Source organism: Oryzias melastigma, linkage group LG7 (assembly GCF_002922805.2).
Source record: "Oryzias melastigma strain HK-1 linkage group LG7, ASM292280v2, whole genome shotgun sequence".
Classification (NCBI taxonomy): Eukaryota; Metazoa; Chordata; class Actinopteri; order Beloniformes; family Adrianichthyidae; genus Oryzias; species Oryzias melastigma.
Genome location: NC_050518.1, coordinates 16853223 through 16875801, shown reverse-complemented (window position 1 = coordinate 16875801; position 22579 = coordinate 16853223). Strand labels below are relative to the sequence as shown.

The 22579-nt window shown below is 44.0% G+C and overlaps 3 protein-coding genes across 5 annotated transcripts in view; 2 read left to right on the top strand and 1 right to left on the bottom strand.

Moving 5' to 3' along the window:
* The window catches only part of LOC112159222 (segment polarity protein dishevelled homolog DVL-1), a 25406-nt gene extending 12467 nt beyond the window's left edge, over positions 1–12939 (top strand). The window contains exons 4-15 of the mRNA XM_024293152.2: positions 2166–2284; positions 5404–5542; positions 6964–7057; positions 7210–7279; positions 7358–7497; positions 7905–7981; positions 8452–8519; positions 8609–8686; positions 8766–8900; positions 9013–9180; positions 9248–9463; positions 11140–12939. Coding sequence (XP_024148920.1) covers positions 2166–2284; positions 5404–5542; positions 6964–7057; positions 7210–7279; positions 7358–7497; positions 7905–7981; positions 8452–8519; positions 8609–8686; positions 8766–8900; positions 9013–9180; positions 9248–9463; positions 11140–11660 — 1825 coding nt within the window. The 3' untranslated portion in view covers positions 11661–12939. The remainder of the gene's footprint in view (positions 1–2165; positions 2285–5403; positions 5543–6963; positions 7058–7209; positions 7280–7357; positions 7498–7904; positions 7982–8451; positions 8520–8608; positions 8687–8765; positions 8901–9012; positions 9181–9247; positions 9464–11139) is intronic.
* Positions 12940–15624: 2685 nt separating this feature from the next.
* Positions 15625–19015, top strand: tnfrsf9a (tumor necrosis factor receptor superfamily, member 9a). Its single transcript, XM_024293150.2, has 8 exons — positions 15625–15849; positions 16129–16248; positions 16333–16470; positions 16549–16621; positions 16703–16791; positions 16880–16924; positions 17008–17163; positions 17274–19015. The coding sequence occupies exons 1-8, from the start codon at positions 15723–15725 to the stop codon at positions 17366–17368; spliced, it is 843 nt and encodes a 280-aa protein (XP_024148918.1). The 5' UTR covers positions 15625–15722; the 3' UTR covers positions 17369–19015.
* ccdc187 (coiled-coil domain containing 187) overlaps positions 18561–22579 on the bottom strand; it is a 12978-nt gene continuing 8959 nt past the window's right edge. For 2 of the 3 annotated variants that reach the window (XM_036212823.1, XM_036212822.1), the window contains exons 7-13: positions 20965–22239; positions 20443–20564; positions 20293–20364; positions 20086–20220; positions 19876–19970; positions 19706–19797; positions 18561–19629 (exon numbers count right to left, since the gene is read on the bottom strand). In XM_036212823.1, the coding sequence (XP_036068716.1) occupies positions 19481–19629; positions 19706–19797; positions 19876–19970; positions 20086–20220; positions 20293–20364; positions 20443–20564; positions 20965–22239 (1940 nt within the window). In that variant the 3' untranslated portion in view covers positions 18561–19480. The remainder of the gene's footprint in view (positions 19630–19705; positions 19798–19875; positions 19971–20085; positions 20221–20292; positions 20365–20442; positions 20565–20964; positions 22240–22579) is intronic. The other variant, XM_024293148.2, reaches the window with a different exon arrangement.

The window sequence follows — 22579 nt, the reverse complement described above, 5'->3', positions numbered from 1 at the left end:
CACGGGAGACTCATCATCCTCATCATCAGCTGCAGCAGCAGCTTGTATGGAAAGTGTAGGTGCCTGATTAGGCGACGTGTGAAGATAAAGTGCGCTCAAGCTGGAGTGTTGGAATACGCACCGAGCATCGGAGCGAGGCGCTCGTCCACCCCTCTGTGTAAACACGATGGGTACTCCGCCGCTGATTCTTGAAATAGCCTTTTGAGGCTCAAAAATCTTCAGGCAAACACTGGCGCTGAGTGAGACTCATTGTGTTCAGTCACTCGGAGCGTAATCAACCAATAAAGGCAGAACGCCTCCAAGAACACGTCTGTGCTGTAAAGGTCAGAAAAGGAGATTCCCCTGAGATCCAGCCGGGCCACCTCGGCGCCGATTTTGACGTAAAGCTGTCAAATTTGAAAATATCACTGCTCTGGCCAAAGAGAAGCGCCTTGCTAAATATAGCCAGGAGGGGGGTGAGGGCTGGGGCTGTTTCAGTCATAATGTTGGGGCAAGTACGGCTGGAGCTCTATATTGAGAGCGAGCAATCTGTCATGTCTCAGTGTATCTCTTTATCCGGTGCTTGACATCCCAGCTCTCTTTTGCCCTCTATGGGCCGCTCCCCGGCGTGTGGCTGTCAACCGTCCTGATGATTTTATTGTTCCCGTCCACTTCTCAGTGCTGCCACCTCGTGCAGGCAAAACGCCGCTGCGCTCACCCCACGTCATTTCCCCCTCCCTCCCTCCCTCGGCGTCTCTCTTTGAGTCAGACAGGCTTTTCTCTCAGGGAAAGCGGCGTGGTGTATTCCCCACAGCAAACCGCCTCTCTCCCTCTGTCTGAAATGAAGCCCGTCCTCCGGCTTTACCTCTCTCTGTAAATAGCCAGAATACTATTACCACTTCATTTTCTCTTTGTGCTCTATTCAGGCGTTGCATGTATTGCACACCATGAATGGCCGCGTTTGAAGAATAGGTGTTCTGGGTTTAGAATGAATCCAACTGATGTGCCTATGCCTGGTAATCCGGATTAAAGTGCGCATCTCCATTTCCCAAGAGGAAAAGGCCGACGATTGGCACCAGTTGGGGAGGGTGGAGGGTGGAAGGGGGTGGGGGTGAGGGGTCTCTATAGAAAATAAGACAGAATTTGTTCCCAGCTGCTGGATAAATCCCCCCTTCCAACCAGCAGCAATGCTGACAGACAAACAGCCATCAATGTCCTTACTTTGCTTTCTAAAAAAAGTGTGCATCTTCCGACATATTTGCATACATTCAGTGACCTGTGCTCCAGAAGCCGTGCTCAGGTGCACCCATCTGCCATATGTAGCATGTGAGCATGCCCCATTGAGCACTTTATCCCGCTGAGTGAACACAGCGGCCCCAGCATCCAGTCTGCTCGTAGAGATTTAATTAGCATGCAGCCACGAGAGAACGCTGTGTTTAAACACAGCTGAATGATGTTTGTTCACATGCGCCTCTTTTTGTTCCGTTTAAGCGCAATGAATACATATGCAAGCTACTTTAACTTTTTTTTTTTTTTTGAGTGCAACCGGGCGCATATGCATGAATTCAGGAGCGATTACTCATGGAGGTGGAAGGTGAGTTTGACAGACTGACAGGGCTGAGCAGAGTTCTCACCGGCTTCAGGTTTCCTGCCAGCCCGGTGGCGGTGTGAGTCCCTAAACCCCGCTGCCTGAGGCTACCAGGTTTCCAGCCGCCTGACAAAGTTACCAGCCCCTCCGCAGCCCGCACTCTGCTAACCCCAGACCTCAACAGCGGCCGGCTTAATGCTAAGCCCACACCTGATCTACCACTTCTCTGTTTTTATGCGATTTGTCAGTCCCTTCTCTGCTCCTCTTGCAGTCATGCTTCAGGCACCATGTGGACTTTCAATAGGCCTCATTAATGCCAGTATTGTCCAGAATGTCTCCCCTCCCAGGGTGTCTGGTCATTAATGACACTTAGTGGAAAACACATCACATACCACAGAACAATGAAACTGCTACTTTGGCCAGAGGGACTCAATCTGAAACAGACGTGATATGGATTTCAGGCTGAAGGGCGGCCGGGCTGATAGTCTAACAGACAGAAAAGTATCTCAAATCCTTCTGGAGAAGGAGTTCGACCATGACAGAAATGGAGACTTGTTTTCACTCCATTATGAATCTAATTGAAGCGTTCCTGTTGCAGTGCCAACGCAGTGAGCAGCCGTGACGGCCTGGACACGGAGACGGGAACGGAGTCTCTGCTGAGCCATCGCAGGGAGCGCGAGAGGGAGCGCGCTCGCAGGAGAGCGCGAGAAACCGAGCGTGAGTATTATCAGCCAGGCACAGATGGGTGGAAGGAGGGAAAAAAAATCCAATTATCTTGTCATTTTGTCATTATTAGATTTCACTACCTCTTTATTTAACTCTCATTCTCTGCACAAACGACATGGCGGGACAGTAAACACATCCGGAAAAAAGACGCCCGAGCAGATTGAGTGGAGCGCGTTAAACTTTTCTAACATCCAAATAACTTAACAGCTTGCCGAGGTTTTAATAATTTACTGTCTCGCCCAGTTACTGTGTGCGGAGAGTGCCAGTCACACTCCAGCCTTCTGGATTATTATAGGCTGTCAATCAAAAACATGATTTTTTTGGGGGGGAAAAATGTCACAGAAAAGTCTGTTGAAACGTTGTGGCTCTACACCTCACTCCATCTGCAAAAAATAAACATTGATCCAGACGCAGATGAGGAGTGAATGTATTGATTTGAGATCACAGGAAGTAGACAGATTCTCCCTCTTGTTTTTGTTTGCTGCAGTAGCAGCTCTTCTTCCTCTCTGCCTCTGGATCATTAACCAAATACTCATTCATTTCTGCAGCACAATTAGTACGACGGCGCAGCATCAGGTGGGGGCTGTAAGAGGAGTTCTAACTCTGTAGTGAGCCGGAAGCTCATTTAATTATACTGTAGCTGACTTCTCTCTGTTGCATCATATGATCCTGACTTGTTGGTAATCCCTTGGTACCTTGTTAGCTCATCAGAAGAAAGGGGCATCTCTTTTCTGCATCACCTCTCACTAGGGCTGGGTTAATAAAAGGGATTTGAATCGATTTAAGCTTAATAGATCAATAATCGATTCATAAAAATATAAGTTGGTTTAGCACATAAAGCTTGATGCTAACGTTTAATGAAATTTTCTATAGGATGGCTAATGCTAACCCTCGGTCGACCTAAACATAAAGGTCTTTATTTACTCACAGGTATGAACTTTCCAAACTCTTTTAAGGAAATATTATTTAAAGTAACCATTTGTGGTCTAAAGCAATTTTTTTCTCATTCTTTGCTTATTCTTCTGGAAAAAAGGTGTACTGCTAAAGCACACTCGCCACCTAGTGGACAAATTGAAACGCCCTCCAGGAGATGCAGAACAATGTTTACAATGTTAATGATGTGAACATTTTTTTAGAACTTCTCCTTTTGAGAAACCATGTAACACTGTATGCTATTAACAATCAGATTCATGTAAATATATTTAAAACATAGAGTATTAATGTATTTCTAAACAAATGTATATAAATGTGTAAACTCAAAATTGAATTGAATTGAAAGAAATGAAACTAATCATAATCGATACCCAGCCCTACCTCCTACCCCCTGATGGTTTGTCTCCACGGTTCATTACCGTCCACCACTAACTAAGTGGAACTATTCCGGAGTCTGGCTGGAGCTCCTCCTCCTCCACCAGCAGTTTTGGGGGCTCATAAATCAGGGGAGCACGGATCTGGCAAAGTGTAATTCAATTTGGCTCAGTCTGATGGGATGTGAAGACGTTACGAGGAAGGAGGCTCCAGCCCCCCGCCTCTGTGCTCTCATGCCCCGCTGCCTGCAGCAGCATCATCAGCTGCAGGAATTCCCCTGTCACCTTATACATGTGCTTGAAGCGACCCTCCCCTTCCCCCCTCCTGTGTGTGTGAGTGTGATATGTTGTACAGTGGAGTGTTCAAGCCTGAAAACATAACCCTTCTTCTTTTCTGTCAGTGTTGGTGCGGTGGGAGGATGAATAGCCCAGCAGGGGCGCGTTTCAGGAGGGAGGGGGGGAACAGGTGTATGACCTGGAGGGCAGTCTAACATTTCTCTGCATCTCGTATTGAACGGATCATGTCAGACGGTGCCAAAAGACGGAAACACAAGCGTTAATGCTGGTCAGGATTTGGGTCAGAGAAGATGCCACTAAGCCCAGAGCACTCATGCTCGCAATCAAGTCTTAACGGAAAATAAAAAAATAAAAAAAGCAGCTGTTGACCTTAAACCGTGCTCTCTTATCTGAGGTGTCTTAATGTCTGACTTTAGCGGAGCACAAATTGCACTTTTACCAGCCTGTTTGAGTTTCACATGAGGAGGAGAGCGGAGAGGACACAACATCTTCTCAAATCCTACATTATCTGTGTGTGTTTTGGAGAATCCCCGCGTCTGATTGGTCCGGAGCAGATTAGTAGTCGTTCTACTGCGGGGTTGCGTGCCGTGACGAGGAGGGAGGAGGCTAGACTTTCTACTCTCTCATAGATTAGTTTGTCTTTGCATCGGATGAGCGCACACCGTCGGCTGTGGGTGAGGATTCCCAGTTGTGTTTGATTGGGATGTTTGACATTTAGATATGTCACTTGATAATGGAGATTTCATTTGCTGACTGTTTAATGTTGGTTTCAGTGTGGAGGAAAATAGTTTTGTTTATCAGCATAACTTGTGAAAGTTACTTTTTTTAAAGGGATGCTTGTCATTTTGCAGCAAATAAGTTGTTATTTTAAAGTTTAAAAAAAACTTTCAGTGTTTGGTTTCAGCACGTTTCTCAGTCTGCAGGCTCACGCTTCACCATTGTCACTCTCTGTTGTAGATAAGCTGTGAATGGCTGCGAGCAGCCTGCTGGTGTCTTGAGGCCGTCTGCCTTTAAAGAGCGGCTGGAACAGACGGAGGAGAGTGGAAAGAAACAAATTTGCAGGCCGCCTCTGTGACCCTTTGCCTTTTTTTGTGTGTTTGTTTTCTCTGACGGCGCTCATTAGAAAGGTGTGGGAGGAAATATGTGTGAGTGAATCCTGATAGTGGACTGCAGTAGTCTTAAAAACACCGTTTGGGTGGAGCTGGCTATGGAGACGCCTGGCCTGTTGGAATGTTTTGCTTGCTCAAGGCGAACACGCTGGCGACCACGCCGTCTTCGGCTGATGAGACCCTTCCAGCCAATCCGCTGTTACCCTGAGGCAGCACCTCCACGCACTCTGTGTACGTATAAATGAGGGGAAGGCGATCGTGCTCTACTGGAGTTGGCAGTGTCGCCAACTCTGACTCCTCCCCCTGAGTTTGTTGCTCCTCCGATCCGACTCAACAAGAAAACATGACCTCCCTTCTGTCCATCTCACTGCCTCTCTTCTTTCCTTTCTCTCCACAGTCCCTCGTGTCAATGGTCACTCTAAATCGGAGCGCACGGCCAGGGACTCGGCCATGGGTTACGACAGCGCCTCAGTCATGAGCAGCGAGCTGGAGTCCAGCTCATTTGTTGACAGTGAGGAGGATGAGGATGCCAGCAGGTAACACACTGCCCTAATGCCGTTCAGACACTCAGAGACTGTTTTATTATCTTTTTAAAGTCCCCTCTGATGATGTAAATCAATGAAAGAGCATTTTGATGTTAGCGTTCATTATTTTACCAAGAACTCTGCTCTGAGAAACCAATAGATTGAATGAATTTAATTACAGCAACGTCAATAAACATTGGAAAATTAGCTAAAAGAGTCTTTGGTGAACTGGGAGGAGAAAGAATCTGGTTTTGGAGGAAGTTCAGTCCACGAAGATCTTCACTGCCTCCTCCCAGCTGACATCCGGATCAGAACCATACGGCTGCACATTACCGTTATTGCTTGACATTTTTATGTATCAGCAGTGAAGATTTACACTAGTGAGACACAGAGCTATCATAATCAGACAGGGGGGATCAGGGGCGGGGCTGCTCAGATCAGCACCAAAAGCCACGCCCCCTCAGAGGAGATTTTGGAAACAGAAGCTTCATATCAACATGAAAAATGGCTTTTTAAGACATTAAGGTTGTGGGATTTTGGTTAAAAACTTCATAATCATAATTAAAACACTACTGGGAATATTTTTTAATCAAGAAAAAAATTTCATTCGGGGACTTTTTAAGTGTAAAAAAAAAAAAAAATTTTCACTTTTTTATATTACATGTTAAAGTCCAATCCGGTCATCTTTTTTTTTTTTTTTTTTTAATTTTAAAGCGCAAAGCGACAGTTGTTTATATGAACTTTACCTCTGAATTTTGGGCGGGACTCTTGGAATGGAGTGAGCCCACCCTAGTTGTATGGTCGTCTACAAGCGAATGCATCAGAATGGAGCAGCGTCTGCTCCTAATTCACAATGATATGAACAAAGAAATGCTCAAAAATACTATTTTAATCTTAGTTTTTATCTTTACAGCTGCAAGGAAAAAAATATGTGAATCCTTTGCAATTATCTGGTTTTGTGCATAAACTGGACATGATAGTGTTCTATATAAACATAAATTGGTGTGATTTAAGATGGCAATGTTTATCTCCATTGTTGGGATTAAGATTGGGATTAAGAAAATCACATCATGTGTCCATTTTGTACAGAAATTGAGGTACTCACATTCTTTCACAATTTAAATAATGTTATAAAACATGTTAAAAACACAATTTTCATTGGAGTGGGACTTTAAAGTGTATAGATTAGATGTAAAGGCGCTGAATAACATATTTAGCAAGTTTCTACATAAAAGCTTAAATGCAATAAATTAAGATTACAGATTAAAAGATGCCAATAAAATTCTAAATTGTGAAAATTGTGTAGAATTGTAAACAATAATGTTATATCTTCTCTGCCAAAGATCAATCCTTCTTTAATCCAATAAGCATTTTTTTGGGTCCTGCTTTTCCTCTGTGTGCCATCAATTCTCTTCTCCTCTTGTCTTGTTCAGGCTCAGTAGCTCCACAGAACAGAGCTCTTCGTCGCACCTCATGCGCAGGCACAAGAGGCGCCGACGGAGGCACAAAGTGTCCAAGATAGATCGGGTAGGCACTTCTAAGGCGCATCACCGTCTCGGCTCAAATTGATGCTGACGCCGAGCGGCAGAAACGGATGAGAAAACTGATGGATAGAGACTTCACGGCCGTTTTTATTTACGACGTGCTCACAGCTGATCTCTATTCTCCTGCCGTTTCAGTCCTCGTCCTTCAGTAGTATAACAGACTCCACCATGAGCCTCAACATCATCACCGTCACTCTCAACATGGGTAATCCACACTTTACTGTTGAATCTCTGCATGAGTTTGAGTTACATTCATACTTACTCACTGCTCTCTTGATGACAGAGAAATACAACTTCCTGGGTATCAGTATTGTGGGGCAGAGTAATGACCGGGGGGACGGCGGCATCTACATCGGCTCCATCATGAAGGGAGGAGCCGTAGCGGCCGACGGCAGAATAGAACCCGGAGACATGCTGCTGCAGGTGCACATCATATCTAAGCTCATTCCTGATGATCATCAAGGTGGAATGACCATGTTTTTTGTTCCCTCGTGATCGTCAGTGGGTTCATAACAACCATTTCAGAATCACTTTCTTGGTCGATTTGTTATAATAAAGAGTCACTTCCTGTTTTAACCTTTTGCCACATCGCCCTGTATGCAGTGGAAGACATGACGGCTGGTTTTGGCTGCAGCCTCACTGTGTGACCTCGTGTGGATTGCATAGAAGCAGCTTAGGATTTGTAGGAATTTGAAGGCCTGAGAGTTCAGCGGAGATTATTGTGTGCTCAGCATAAGTGCATAAACACATCTGAGTCCTCTCAGGGGCTGCAAATTAACATTTTAGTCAGAAAGCTGTGTAACTTGATATGTGTCTTGTCTGTCAACCAGGTGAATGATGTGAACTTTGAGAACATGAGCAACGACGACGCGGTGAGGATCCTGAGGGAGATTGTTTCCAAAACAGGGTGAGAACATGAAACTCCAGCTTTTTAGGACACTCTCACCCTCTGCTGTGGACAATAATCACACAACTTTACATTTGAGATGTGCTCACAATTCACAGCATTTGAAGAAATGCTGCAATCCTGTTGACACAGATTTTGAGTGCTTTCAGTGCAGCGTTTATTCACTTTTTATAAAAGATAGTTTCTGTCTTGTTTTGTTTTTTTCCAAGCCAAAGGCACTCTTTGATCATTGTGGTTTTACAGGATTTGCTGTAATCGGTATGGGAACATTTCTGGTCAAAAATACTCGTGTTCTCTTTAGGCTGGGAGTTCAAAACTGTAAAAATTGAAAATCCCTTTTCACTTTTGATGGTTAAAACAAAGATTCCAGCTGTGTGAAAAACACAATTTCTTCTTTGATTAGTTGGATCAAAAGGACCATCCGAAATATGCTTCAGATTTACACTTTTTTTCTGTTTTTTCTCTTTCAGTCCTATTAGTCTAACTGTAGCCAAATGCTGGGATCCGTCTCCACGGAGCTACTTCACCATCCCTCGCGGTAGTATTGGGCAGTTTTAATTATTCATTTATAAAATATTGGTTCTATTTAACTTCTAATGCTAATAATTTGTCTCTTCTGTTGTTCAGCGGAGCCTGTTCGACCCATCGACCCTGCTGCTTGGATTTCCCACACTACTGCTCTAACAGGACCGTACCCCCACTACGGTAAAGACTCACATTAGCAGATACTGCTTTCAGAATTCAAGAATCTCATTTTTTATTTTTTTTTATTTTCTTGCATCAGAATTTGATGACTTGCCTCTATCGGTAAGTAAAACAGACATGGCAACCATCGTTAAGGTGATGCAACTGCCAGATTCCGGTCTGGAGATACGGGACAGGATGTGGTTGAAAATCACCATCGCCAACGCAGTCATCGGTAAGTAGGGCTGAAGAGAGAAGTCAGCCAAACATGGTTGCGATCCACGATGAAGCATTCAGATTTCTGTATTGCTGCGCGTCAGTAGTTTTTTTGTGCTTGCTGCCGTTAGGTGCGGATGTGGTGGACTGGCTTTACTCCAGAGTAGAAGGCTTTAAAGATCGGCGGGATGCGCGGAAGTACGCCAGCAGTTTACTGAAACATGGCTACCTGAGACACACGGTCAACAAAATCACCTTCTCTGAACAGTGCTACTACACCTTCGGGGACCTCTGCCAAAGTATGTCCTCCTCTAAAGCAGCTCCTGTGTTTGCTCCTTGTTCTAAAATCTTTTTTTTTTAATCCAGACATGGCATCGCTCAATTTAAACGAGGGATCCAGTGGCGGAGGCTCTGAGCAGGACACTTTGGCACCGCTACCTCCCACCACCAACCCCTGGCCTCTGGGCGGGCAGCCATTCCCCTACCCTCCTTTTCCCTCCGCACCTCCCAGCTTTCCACCAGGATACTCGGATACGTGCCACAGTTTCCACAGCGGGAGCGCGGGCAGCCAGCACAGCGAGGGTGAGCCACGCGGAGACCGCCTTTTTTTTTTTTTTAAGTTTTCCATCAGCCTTTTTTTTTTCCCCACATTAATGCAAAGATTATCTGACTCAACGTGCACGATGACGCTCAGAGAACTGACGCAGCGATATTAACAACTCACTGATGATAGCTTTGTGGCTTTTTAGCAGGAAGTTGACATTCAAATTTTGCTTGTGTATTCTAAAACTCGTCCTGTGTTGTCAAGGTCAATCATGAGCATCTTGAGTCATGCAGCGGACAGCTCTGCAGTACTGGGTGTGTACACGGCAAAACTTAAAGAAATCCGCGATCGATGATTACACATCACCCGCAAGTCCATCATGAGTGCTTGATCGAAGCTTTGTTTTCATTTGGAATCAATATGTGATGGTGTTGCATGGCTTTTTTGATTTCTGCTTTAAAGGAGAGAGGAGATCCAGGGTGGGGGGTGCATATTTAGTTGGCCCTAAAAGCGTTCTTGTGTTTGTTTCAAGCAGAAAAAAAAAGTGGTAAATGATTGCTTTGATGTTCATGCTGGGAGTGATTCATTCATAACATCCTCACATCTTGCTTTCAGCCATTCTTTCTCCTGATTTGTCTGCTGCATTCAGGGCAGAGATGAAAAAGTAGTCATAGTTAGGTCTTTGTTTCAAAAGTATTCATGGGTTATGAGGATCATCATCATGTGATGATCTGCTTCACAGAGTGCATGTGTGCATTTTTTAAGCAGATTTTTACATTTTTTTACAAAATGAAAAATGACAGTCTAAAGTATTAGTTTAGGTTGGACGGTTGTTGTAGTCATGGGGAAGTCTGGGCTGGGCGGTGTGTGTAATTCTGTTGTTCCCTCTGTTTCTGCTGGGCAACGGTAGACTGAAGGAGGAGGTAGTCCCAGGACACTGGGGGAACCGGTAAGCCTGCTAACCCCCTCTTTGCTCTCTTGTCTTCAGTCATGCCTCCTCTCTTTCTCCTGTGCTCAGCATTCTCCACCAATCATACTGCAGCTCCTAACATTTTTTTTTTAAATCTCCCCTCGTCTGCCAACCTCATGTTTTTTTTTTTTGTGGTTCCTGTGCATCCTGTGTTTGACTCTCCTGAGAGTTGACTCTCCTCTCTGCTCCTCGGGGCATGCATTTGTTCTGTGCTGGGAGGTGCATGATGCAGGATGATCACTGAGGCCTGTGCTGTTCGGGGGGGCGATCATGCACCTCCAGTGCTGTTGGGCTTATATTGGACGGAGGGCGGCAGTGGGGGGTGGAGGGGCGAGTGGAACGTTTGACTTTGCAACACTGTGGTACACCTCCATCAGTTTGGCGTCACAATATGTCAACATTATTCAAGCAGAAAACCTCCATTATACGGTTATCAGATCTAGTGGTGGTGCAGCCTCTACATACGGAGGTTTTCTGATGCTGGTGTATCATGTTGGGTTTTTATTATCTGTGAGTGTTTCCGTGTTTGTAAGAACTTCCGATGGTGTTTGTAATACTGGTGAACTGTGGGGAGCTCCTTTGATAATCATGTTTCCTCTCAGTGCTGAGACGGCATAGGACAATATTTAATCATGTATTGAGGACTTTATCAGAGCGTCTCTGTGACCTTTTGCTTCTCTGGATTAAAGTGCACACGCAGCAAAAGTCTCTTCTGAACCAACCTTCTCTTATTTTTTTTAACAGGAAGCCGAAGCAGTGGATCCAACCCCAGTGCAGGCAAAGGACGACACTCCTCCACGCAGGAGAAGAGTCAAAGGACAGCATGCAGCGAGTCAGAGCCGGGCGTCCGCGGCGGGAGGCGCAACGACAGATCCGCCAGCCAAATGAGCCATCACAGCCACACGGTGTCCAGCCACAGTCACGCCCGATCCAGCCTCAGCCAGAGCCATTCGCACAGGAGCCATACGCTGGCGCATAGCAACCACCCCTCCTTCACCTTCAGCCACGCCCCCTTCACTCAGGTGGGGCCGGGCTCCTGCGCCCAAAGCGAGAGAAGCCACGCCTCCTCCTACGGACCCCCGGGGTTACCCCCTCCTTATTGTTTGGCCCGTCTGGCCCCCAAGACCTCAGTCAGCAGTAGCACACCCCCTGGAGCCCCCCCTGGGAGAGAGTTAGCAGCCGTTCCCCCCGAGCTGACTGCCAGCCGGCAGTCGTTCCAGCACGCTATGGGCAATCCGTGTGAGTTCTTTGTGGACATCATGTGACTGGACAGTGCCTTCACACAGTGAGCACAAAAACGCTTCTCCCCCCATCTTTTTGAAGTCCACACAAAGGAATAAAGGCTGAAGGAGCACAAAGGAGGGGGTCCTCTTGTACACAAGCACACCTCCTCCTGTTTTGTATTATGTACAGTTTGTTAAACGTGAGTGGTATTCCGTGTGGTGACGTCTTTTAAAGCTGACAGGCAGACGTTCTCAGGAGGGTGGAGCTGGGAGATGTTCTGCTATGTCAGACCTTTCTTCAGAGTGGATCTGGATCACCACGGCGGGAGCGTGGTGGCTCCAGACCCTCTGATCCCAACAAGTGTCATTGTGAAACTTACACCAAACATCCGGCCTCTCCGGCTGGTTTCTGTTCTAATTTGCCAACTAACACCAACAAAGCCCTGCTCGCGACGCGTGGAGTCCTCCGGGGAAGGGGGGGCCTTTCTACAGCTGAAGGCTGCATAGTGCATGACTGTCTCAACTGCTTTAAATAGATTTTATGAAATTCATTTTTTTAATGTAATAACATTATTTGAGGAGGAACGTTACTTCTTGCCAATGTTTTAAAGGATGAATCCGTACACTGGATGATTTTTGTGCTGTTATTTATGTGTTTTTGTTGCATCGACGATGTCATACTTTGTCTTTTATGGTTGACTGACAATCAGGCTTTCACCCTTTATAAGTCAGCGGCCGATTTCCATCGAGCGTTGATAAAAATGTTTCATCATTGGGCCAGTGGCTCAAATGCTGACATTCACAAAAGTATGATCTTAAATCAAAAAGACCGCAGGCAGCAGACGAGCATCACATCTGTCAGAAAAACTCTAAAAGACAAGATGAAGCAGATTGCTGCGAGCACCAGACCTTTTTTTTGGAAAGCAAGTGTGAACTTAGATAAAAGTCTGTGTGATAAAAAGCAAACATTGTAATATTTTATCATAACATCAATGCCGTCTGTGATGCCCTTCGTCTTTGTGATTATCATCAGGCACTTTTTTTTTTCTTTTTTCAAGTGACTTCAAGGAGAATCCTTGCCCACAGGATGATGCTCTTCTTGCAAAACGATGACAAACCCCTGTTGTATCTACCTTAAATTTAGTTACAGCACGGACTCACACTAGTTTTATGAGCACTTTTCCATTGTCTTTCCCTCCCTTTTAGTATGAAACACTGTTTGCAATCAAAGCTTTCTCTTTAACCTTGTTTCGTTACAAAAAGATAAATGAATTGTACATAAAAATTTATTATATATAAATAAAAATCTATATGTTAAAAAGTTGGCCTCTTTTATTAAAGATAGTAGAAAGATTTATTTTTTTGTTTCAAAATAATTGTATTTATGGCCACTAGATGGAGACATTTCGCCCCTCTTTCCAGTTTCACACTATTAAAATATCTTTAGCACAACAGTTTGAGTGTATCTAATGAATTGAAACTACATGTTTTAGAAGATTAAATAAAAACCCTTTTTTAAATCAAAGCAACCCCATAAAGCCTGGGCGGCCAGTGACGTCACGAGAAATGTAGGTGAAGTATCACCTCCAGTCAAAATACACCGCAGTTTCTTAAGACACTTTATGGTTAACGCCCCTGAGTGGAAGTTCCAACAGCAGCGTGTCTGTAAGCACTTTCCGAGTGGGCAGAAATTACTTTCAAAATGCTCTACATATCAAGCACGACCCCCAAAGTCTGCCGTGTTAATGACCCACCACCACCGCGCTCCGACACGTGACGGAACGTCGCCAGGAAGGAAGTGACGTCACACCCGCTTTGCAAAATCTGCAGAACTGTTGCGCTCACATTTTTCAGAAGTAAACCATATACTCTCTGTAGGCCTGAATAGTATATCTGGGGTTATGCCAGCCTACATGCAGACTAAGAGTTGCTGCTCCACTGTTTACCAAACACCTGAAAAGTCCCATTGCTGTATGCTAATTCAGCTGCTGGGGTTCAACATTGCTTCATTGCTGTGTTTTTTTGGGGGGGTGGGTTGAAGAGTAAGTGTGGGAGGTATTTCTTGGCCAGAGCCGCATTGAGAGAAGAGGCGCTCATTACTGACGTCACATTTTCATGTAGGATGCTCACACTCTTACAGAAAGATGGTGTTAATTTATTAAAATGTCAATTCATGCAAAGGTCACAGGGACACATGATAAGACGTAAGCGTGACTCAGGAGAAGGTCTTGTGAGGGTGACACTTCGTTTACACAATGTTGTCAAGATATCTTCAGTATTTGCAGTAGTTGGTAAAAGTCCCAAAGTAAATTCCAGAAGTAATTAATTTACCGTACAAGCAAAAACAGTTCCCAGCTGGAGGTGAAATCATTATCTTAATTTGTTTCTCAAACAACTATAGACACGTTTTTTACACTTTTATTTTCGGTTTTCCTATCACTATATGAGTATGACACATAGATAAGAAAAGACCTTGATTGTATTCTCATTGTCTAAATTAAAAACGAAAACCAAAACAAAAATATGGTGGCTTTTGGTCTGAGGATTCATGAAAAAAAAAGTTTTCAACATTACCCAAACTGGTGACACATACAGCACAAGCTCATCACAGGTTATTGAAAAACCCTTTTTGTTTGTATGATGTCTTAATTCTCTTTTTTTAAAAACATGTTGGTTAGACTGTGAATAACCGTTTGATTATAAAGCTTTCTGTTCAGCGTTCCTTCAGGGTGTTTAGTTCCCCACTCGCAGGAAAGTCCCTGTGTGATTTTTTTTTTCTTTTAAACTAAACTTTGTTTGTCAATTACTTAACCTTTTCAAAGCACAAATTCCTTTCAGTGTTTTATAAATGGATTAAAATATTGATGTAATGAGTAAACCTGTTCTCTATATCTACTGCACTCCCCTTACTTGTTATTCTGCTATCTGTGCCAAGTTGATGACTTGGATCAGGTCTGCTTAGTCATTTAAAACTGGATGTTACTCACCAGGTAGTATCATTCCTGATGATCTCATCTAAGATGTGAGTCATATCAGTCCATTTTTCCTTGCTTTCAGTTTGGACCTGATTTTAATGGAGTCCTGGATTTCTGAGCTCACCTGCATCTTTCTGTTTCCTTTGCTTCCTCTAAATTGGGAAAGGTGCTTGGTCTCCTCATTTTGTTTGTGGAGTTAAATCTTCCTTATTATCATCAATCCACGGAAGAACAAACTCTTGGTAAATGTAGATTTCAAATCCTGGAACAGTAACTCCACAGAGTCGAAGCGGTGAGCACTTTCCTTTGTTGCAAGAAGTCCCTCATTCAAATCCCGGCTGGTTCTTTGTGTCTAGAGTTTGCATGTTCTCTTCATACAAACATGTTTTTTTTCAGACATTCCAGCTTCCCCATTGTCCAGAAACGCTTTAGGTAAATTGATGTCTCTAAATAGTCTCTCAGGTGTATGTTTGTTTGTGATCCTGCCATGGATTGCTAGTCCAGGACAGATATAAGCCGGAATAGAAAATGAAAGAATGAATGAAAGGTCAGTTCTTTAAAGATACATTCTAAATGTGTTCACTCTTGCGAGTGAGTTAATCATTTTTAGAAATGACAATAAAGTTTTGGCACAATCTCAAAAAAAACATCTGCCTAATTAAACTACTATAAGAACATAAACAACTTCAATATAGATACATTTAATTTCCACAGTTGTAAGACAAACTTTTTTTCTGTTTAAATCTTTTAATGTCGACTTATTAGGTTAAGAAAAATTAAAAGAATGTAGAGCTGATTTCTTCTGAATCTATGTATGTTTTTTGATCTACTTTATAGGCAGAACTTTTATCAGTTCAGTTCTTTTATCATTTCAGTTTGAGGTTACTTTGGTTCCTCTGGTGTATGAAGGTCAAACTCTGAAAGGAAGCCCCATGAAAAGCCAAGACAAAGTGAATCTTGACTGAACACGCCCCATGTACCTCCCCTCATGTAGGAGGGGCTTGACTATATAGCATTACTCAGACGAGTGTGAGATGGATAGTCTCTCTGAGCACTGATGCTACTGGGACAGTAAGCTGAAGACACATCTTTTTTTGGGATTACATTTCTTTTCAGCACCAACATCAGGATGGCTGTTCTCCTCCGGCTGATGACTCTGGCTTTGCTGTGCCTGGGCAGCCTTGGGGACATCAAAGTGGGCTGTAAGATGTGGAAACAAAGAGGAAATGAAATTTGCTGCGATGGATGTCATCCAGGTGAGTGAAACTCCAAAATATAGGCTCGTGTTGTTTCATGAATGTGGATGAAATGCTTCCTCTCTTGGAGTTCCTGTGTGGTAGATGTTTGCACCCATTAAAGTTTCAGTGGTTTCACACCACAACAAAGGCGAGGATCTGTCATCACGTAAATAAACGTGAATTGTGGAGCATTTCCAGACCTTACTATTTTTCCAAAAAGTCTATTTTACTTCAGATCACTGTGGAACTGATTGTGTGTGTTGAGTCTGAAATCTATATGTTTGCATGTTTTTCAAGGAAACCGCCTTCTTGAAATGTGCGGACAGAGACCTTCAGACTTATGCAAACCTTGTGAGCCTGGTACTTTTACAGTGAATCCCCTGAAATGGAGATGTGAGAGATGTTCTGACTGTGTCGGTACGTTTTTGTCCTGATTTCTAAAATCTTACAGATAGAAACTTTGTTAGTATTGTCTGAACTTGAACCTCTTCTCTCTTATAGGTGCACAAGTCCATGTCAAGAACTGCACAGCCATAGCAGACACGGTATGCGGCTGCAAAGAGGGGCTCCGCTGTGCCAACGACAAATGTTCCTACTGTGTGGAAAAGTGCCAAAAAGGCTTTGAGCCTTTGAGCAATGGTGAGATGAAATACTTAAAAAAAGACTTTTGCACATACTTCACACATCGTCAATTGATCTGATGGTCAATCTCTACAGGTTCTTGCAGGCCGTGTCCAGAAGGAACCTTCAGCGATCAAATAGACATGAAGTGTAAACCCTGGAGTACAAAGTGAGCCAAACTTCTTAGTTTACTTTTATTGGCAGAATCTGATAAAAGTGATTGTTAATGTTTCCATCATCTTTCTTAAAGGTGTCCTAAACCAGATCAAGTAACTGTGGTCAAAGGAAATGCATCATCTGACATTCAGTGTGTGTCAAAACAACAGCCGATTGGAATTGGTAAAGATGAAGACGATTATGTCCTTCAACTGTTGAGGTTTCCATTCAAGTTTTGTTTTTTTAAAAAAGGCATGCTTTGTTTTTGCAGATACTACAACACCAGGAGTTGAAAAAGTGATTCCACGACCGCCTGGTAAAGCAGGATTACCTTCTACTATTGTCAGTTTAATTAAAATGAAATGAAATTAAAACTTCTTTTTCTTGCTGCTTTTCCAGAAAGTTCATGGCCATTATTCTCAGTTTTGATCATGGGTGCAATTCTGATCACCTTCTTCATCGCCTTCTTCATCGCCATAGCTTTTAAAATCCAAAAGGCAGGAAAAAAGATGAAAAAGCAAATCACCAAATCTCCAGTCATCAGAACCCCAACAGGTAATTTACTTTTTACATCACGGAAATGTGTTATTTCGGTAAGTTTTGCATGCCAAAATACTGAAAAATAAAAACACAATGTTAACTGTAAATCTCTTTTCTCCCTGCAGATGAACCCAGGACATTAATTGCAATTGAATGCAGTTTCCATGAAGCTCAGCAGGAGCAAGGCAGCAGCAGCACAGAGTCCCTGATCTCCAAGTAACCCCCCAGAGGAGCTCGCCACTTTAATATAAAGAACTGGACCCGAAAGACACTTTGCAATAAAGTGACCGCTCGGGGAAATCCGATGTAGTAATGAGATAGTCTATAAAAGAATGCATAAGTAAATTTAATTTCTAACAGCTGAGGAACCAGATTCACCAAGTGTGAGGATAAGTGAGCTCCAGCTAAAAACATGCATTTAGGCGACTAAAAACATTCACAAAGGAAAAGAGAAACATCCTAGGACAGGGAAACGGCTTTAACATTCTTTCCTTATCAAGTAAATGATAACAAACTTTCAGTCTTCTCTTTTGAATGTTCAGGCTTTATAAATCAACCTTTTATACAAGATAAAACACTGTGACGTGGTAAGAAGCCTGAATGGGATTCATTGTGTTGCAGTCCAGCCTAACCGTGAATCCCCCTCAAACACACCTCCAAAATGTAAACCGCCATCCTGTCTTCATTGTTCAGGCCACCTGGTAAAGTGAAGGAAGTAACAATGCGCCGTTTTTCATTCAACTTGTCACCAGGAAATGTTTGGACTTTCCTACTTTTGCTTGAAGAACTAGAACTAAAAAAGTCCATGTAAAGGGGATTTTCCCTTGTTTGTAAAGAGGCGATTTTGCGCCCATGTAGAACAGTAAACAGGCCTTCAGTGGACACAGCCGACTAGTTGCTCACAAACTTCTGAAGAACTTTGACTAACCCTGAGCAGACTGGAGCAGGCTGAGACATGCCTCTTGGGCAACGGACACCCCACACCCCACTGAAAGAAAGACTATCACTATGGCGAGATAACCATAATCTCTCCAAGGTGCGTCGTGTGGGAACCGTCAGACTAGACGGCAGTGAGGTTGAGGGGTTCAGTGGAAATCCCCACTCACTTGCGTGAATCTTCTGTCCTCGGTACAGTAAGGTGGGCTGCAGTTTGTCAGAGCCGTATTTGTCTTCACAAGGGTTAGCGGGCGTGTTTGAGAAATGGAAAAATGTGAGAAATATTCTGTGTGGGTTTATGGGTAAAAAATGTCACTGTGTGAATATGTCGAGTGTATCGTAAATGAGTCATGTCAGCTGCAACACCAGCCTTGTGACCTCAAACTGTTTACAGTTACCTAAAGGTGAAATGTCAGCTTTATTTTTAAATATGCTTCATGTAATGCTTTTAAACATATGACTGTTTTTTTTTTTTTACATGTAAGTTCTGAATCAGAAATCTGTTTACACGTCCAAACTTCTGTCGCACAACACTTTTACCATCAAATAAATATATATTTTTATTTATTTTTGCTTCGATACAGAATGGTGTCATACACTGGTTTGTAGTGTCTCATTCAATTTGACAAAAGGGAGTAACAAAAAAAACTAAGAAACAAAGAAAAATCCACTCAGCTGTTCTTAGTGTCGTGATACCATCAGTGACTCAAGCCGGCCCCTCAGAACTGGAACATTAAGTGGTAGGGTTTCATCTTCGTAAATAGCAGAGCTCTCAATAGTACAGTTTCTAAAGGGAAATCATTGCATAACATTCTGTGCTGTGTGTGCATCTTTCATTGTACTACACAAAAATGGTTAAACAGCATTTTCAACTTCATTTGTCATGTCAAATGGGGTCACGATTGTCACAGCAGTTTAAAAAAAAAAAAAATTAGAAAATAAAAGATAAAGCTGGCACATTCTTCAAAAGAGGAAGTTAATCAGAAATATATGCTTCAGGTTTATCAAAGTGCTTTTACTTCTCTTTCTTTGTATTCTTCACAAAGGGAAAGAACAGCATGTTTAAGCTAATGGGAGATTTCCCAAAGTGCTAATGACACTGGAGAAGAATACTTGCTTTGACGGAGTTTAGTGCTTCTGTGATAAAAAAAAAGTGGGTGATATTTAAATGATGGACGTTAAATATAGATAAAAAATACAAGAAATACAAAGCAACTAAAAAAAAGTCCCTTCAATTAGTAGAGGTGCAAATATGAGGTCATGTTTCATTTTGTCAATTGTTCCACTGCTTCAAAGTGCGAGGTGAGCTGATGTTTCACAATGATACGACTAATAAGCATTTATATGCGCCCCCTTCCAAAAAAAGAAAAGAAATGAACAGTGTGCTAACAGGTCATTATTGCTGCTTGCAAGTCTCCTTCTTGGGTTTTTGTTTCTTCACTTCGGATTTTTCTGCCTGCCGCTTCGTCGGGGGAATGAAAGTGGGCTCTTCCAGGAAATCGTGGAAGCCAGAGGGTGATATGGGAGGGGACCCCCCGACGGGACCTGTACCAGAGGGAGATGTGTGAGGCTATTGTTATAGAAGCATGACCTCGACAGTGGCCTTTCCCGTGGAAAGTACCTGATTGTCCAGCTCGGTTTCCCGCGTCGTGCCTCCTGGCCTGAAACGTTGGGTCCAGCTCCTCTGCGACGTTTCTGATCTGTGCGTCTTTTCTGAAATAGAAGTGGTTTCAGTCGGAGTGTGAAGTTCACGATGGGACGTGTGGTGAATACAAAGGTGGCTCTCATTACGGTGTTGTGGCTGTGGGGCTGGGTGGCTGGTCCTCAGGAGAGCAGTCTTCTGTGGGGGAGGGAAGGCCTTCAGAGTCAAGTCTCTCTCGTTGGACCTGCGGAACAGACAGTTCCGGTTTATCAAACGGAGCACAAAACCGTTCGTGTCCCCAGGAATATACAATCAAAGGAAAGCCACACAATTTGGGAAGTTTTTTTAGTGGAATCCACCTGTCTTCCTCTTGTAGCCTGTCTGTCATGATGACTGATCATCAGTCTGTGTTCACGCCATGATCCCGGTCCTTCCAGCTCACGAGATCGTCGTTTTGATTGGATTTCTTGCTTTTGCATATATCGTGCAATCTCCTAACCAAAAAACAAAACAAAAAGTGAGATGAAAAGCAAAACAAAAGGACAAAAGTTCTGTTAAGGGCGTACCTCGTCCTGTGCCACTTGTGCTACTCTGAAGTCCCCGACTGGATAGGTGCTTCCTGAAGATGGCCTGGAGTTCTGTCACAAGACACCACATGCCAACACCGTCCACAACACATTCAAAGCAGAACTATCCTCAGTTTCAGAATCTCATACCCTGCTCAACAGCTTTTCCTCTTCCTTCTGAAGCTTCCGGGCCAGTTCTTCATCTTTTAGGACCTGGTGCAGTTCCCCCATGTCCAGACTGGCTTTCCTTGGCTCTGGTTCAAGTGAAGCACCTAGGTTTTATAAAGGAGTTTTAGTCATTTTGGGGGGGTTAAATCAAAAGGAATAAAGCCAGGATGGAAATTTGGAAGATAAATCAATTGAGGATCAATCATGACAGAAATTTGTAGAGTCAGTCTGATATTCAGAATTACACCCAGAAAGCAGAGGGATTGTTGCAAAATTATTCTTTAAAAAACCCACAAGAATGAAAACACACAAAAGGTAAAGCCAAACTACAGAAACTGTACATATGAAGCAGAAAAAAAAAGAGCCACACTCCTGTAAGAGACTAAAGATGCAACCAAAGCCTGTTTTCAGAGGACACCATGATTCAGGGAAGTTAGGGCAGCAGATGAAGAGAGGAAAGCGGCACAGCATTCAAGTTTTCCTCTCTGCAGGTCTGGGCGTTACCTCCTGCCACGGGCCTCGACCTATGCCTGGATGAAGCTTTGCTGATGCGGAGGCTTTGGCTTCGCAGCAATGCTCGTCGCCTGGGACGCTCCGCTCTCCTCTCCTGCACCTCCTCCTCCTCCTCCGAGCTGAATCTTTCTTCTGTGATCCTGTGCCCACGTTCACTTGTTGCTCTCCTGACTCTGCAGTTGTCTGGCATCCTTTCTCCATTCTTGTCGCCGTTTGTATGTTTTAGTTCTTTCCGTCTCCTGCTGCCTCGTCTCTGACAGTTAGAAATGAAAGAGTCCCCTCTGCAAATCTTAGAAACCTCTCCATTTTCACAGGACCTGTCCGGGGCCTCCCTGTGATCTCTGCTACTGTTCTCCCGGTACGACAACCTCCTCCTCTCCCTGACGTCTCCATGGAAACTGTGCCTCGCAGTGGCAGTTCTCTGGAAGACCCTCTGATGTGGTTGGAAGTCACCATAGGAGACCTCACTCCCATGAAGCACCTGGCTGTCTCTGCTTTGAGGCCTTATTTGCAACGGCGCCCCGCTGCCGCCGATCTTTACAGGCACGCCCCTCTCTCTCAGGATGTGGCCGAGCATCTCCCATACCTGGCTATTTTTGCGCTGCTCCCGGTAGGAGCTCCGGTCGTCATCCTGAAAACTGACGCGTTTGTCAGCGTTGTCCTTGTGGCTCCAAGTCCTTGCCAAGACTTTGTTTCTGTGGTCACTTCTATCATGTAACCTCACCGATTCACTGCGGCTACGTCGCCGTCCTCCAGCCCCAGCTAACCCGTCGTCCGTCTCCTCATTCCTGCTCCTGTGACGGTCATCTTCCCTTCTGCGCCTCCTTTCTCCATCCTGATACCTGGATAGTCTATAGTCCTCATCCCAGTCCTCTGCTTCCTCCTCTACGTCGTCAGTGAAGTTGTTGTTAGAGAAAACCCTTGTGTTGTTTCTCTCATAGGGCTGATAGATAGATGTCCTCCGTCGAGGAGGTGCAGTGCTGAGTCCTTCATACAGCCGCTTGGACCAAAGAGAGAGTTGCTGGTTAAAAACCGTGTCAGAGTCCTCTGACTCCTCACTAACGTCATCCGTCATTTGCCTAACAGGTCCTGTTTGTCCTTGATTTGACCATGAAGTTCTGCTGTTGCGTGAACGAACTCTCCTTGGGGAGCGAGGCTCATGAAACTCTGAACTTCTGTGGGAGGTGAAGCAGTGCCCCCTGATGGCGGTAGATGAACACTGCTCCTCTGGATGTGCGGGAAGCCGCTCAGGCTCAGCGGCGCTGCCTTTAGTATTGTCAAACATGCAAATGAAAAAGCAGGGGGGGAGCATGTGTCTGTTAGAGGCGGCTACAACAAAAGTGCAGTTAATGGAACAGAACAGTAATAACTCGTTAGCTGAGCTTGTTTTGTGTACAAACTAAGACTTTAGACACACACCGTCATGCATAACGTGATGCTTAAGAGAAGATACATTACAGATGTAAACAACAGAACGGAATTAAGAATAATACAATGCAGTGTCCCCGCAATATTTTGCAATTCATCTTTTGCATCTTTTTTCAGTCCAACTTTGCTCTTTTGATTTTCTTTTTAAAGCGTACTGTGTTCTGATTGGCTGATCTTG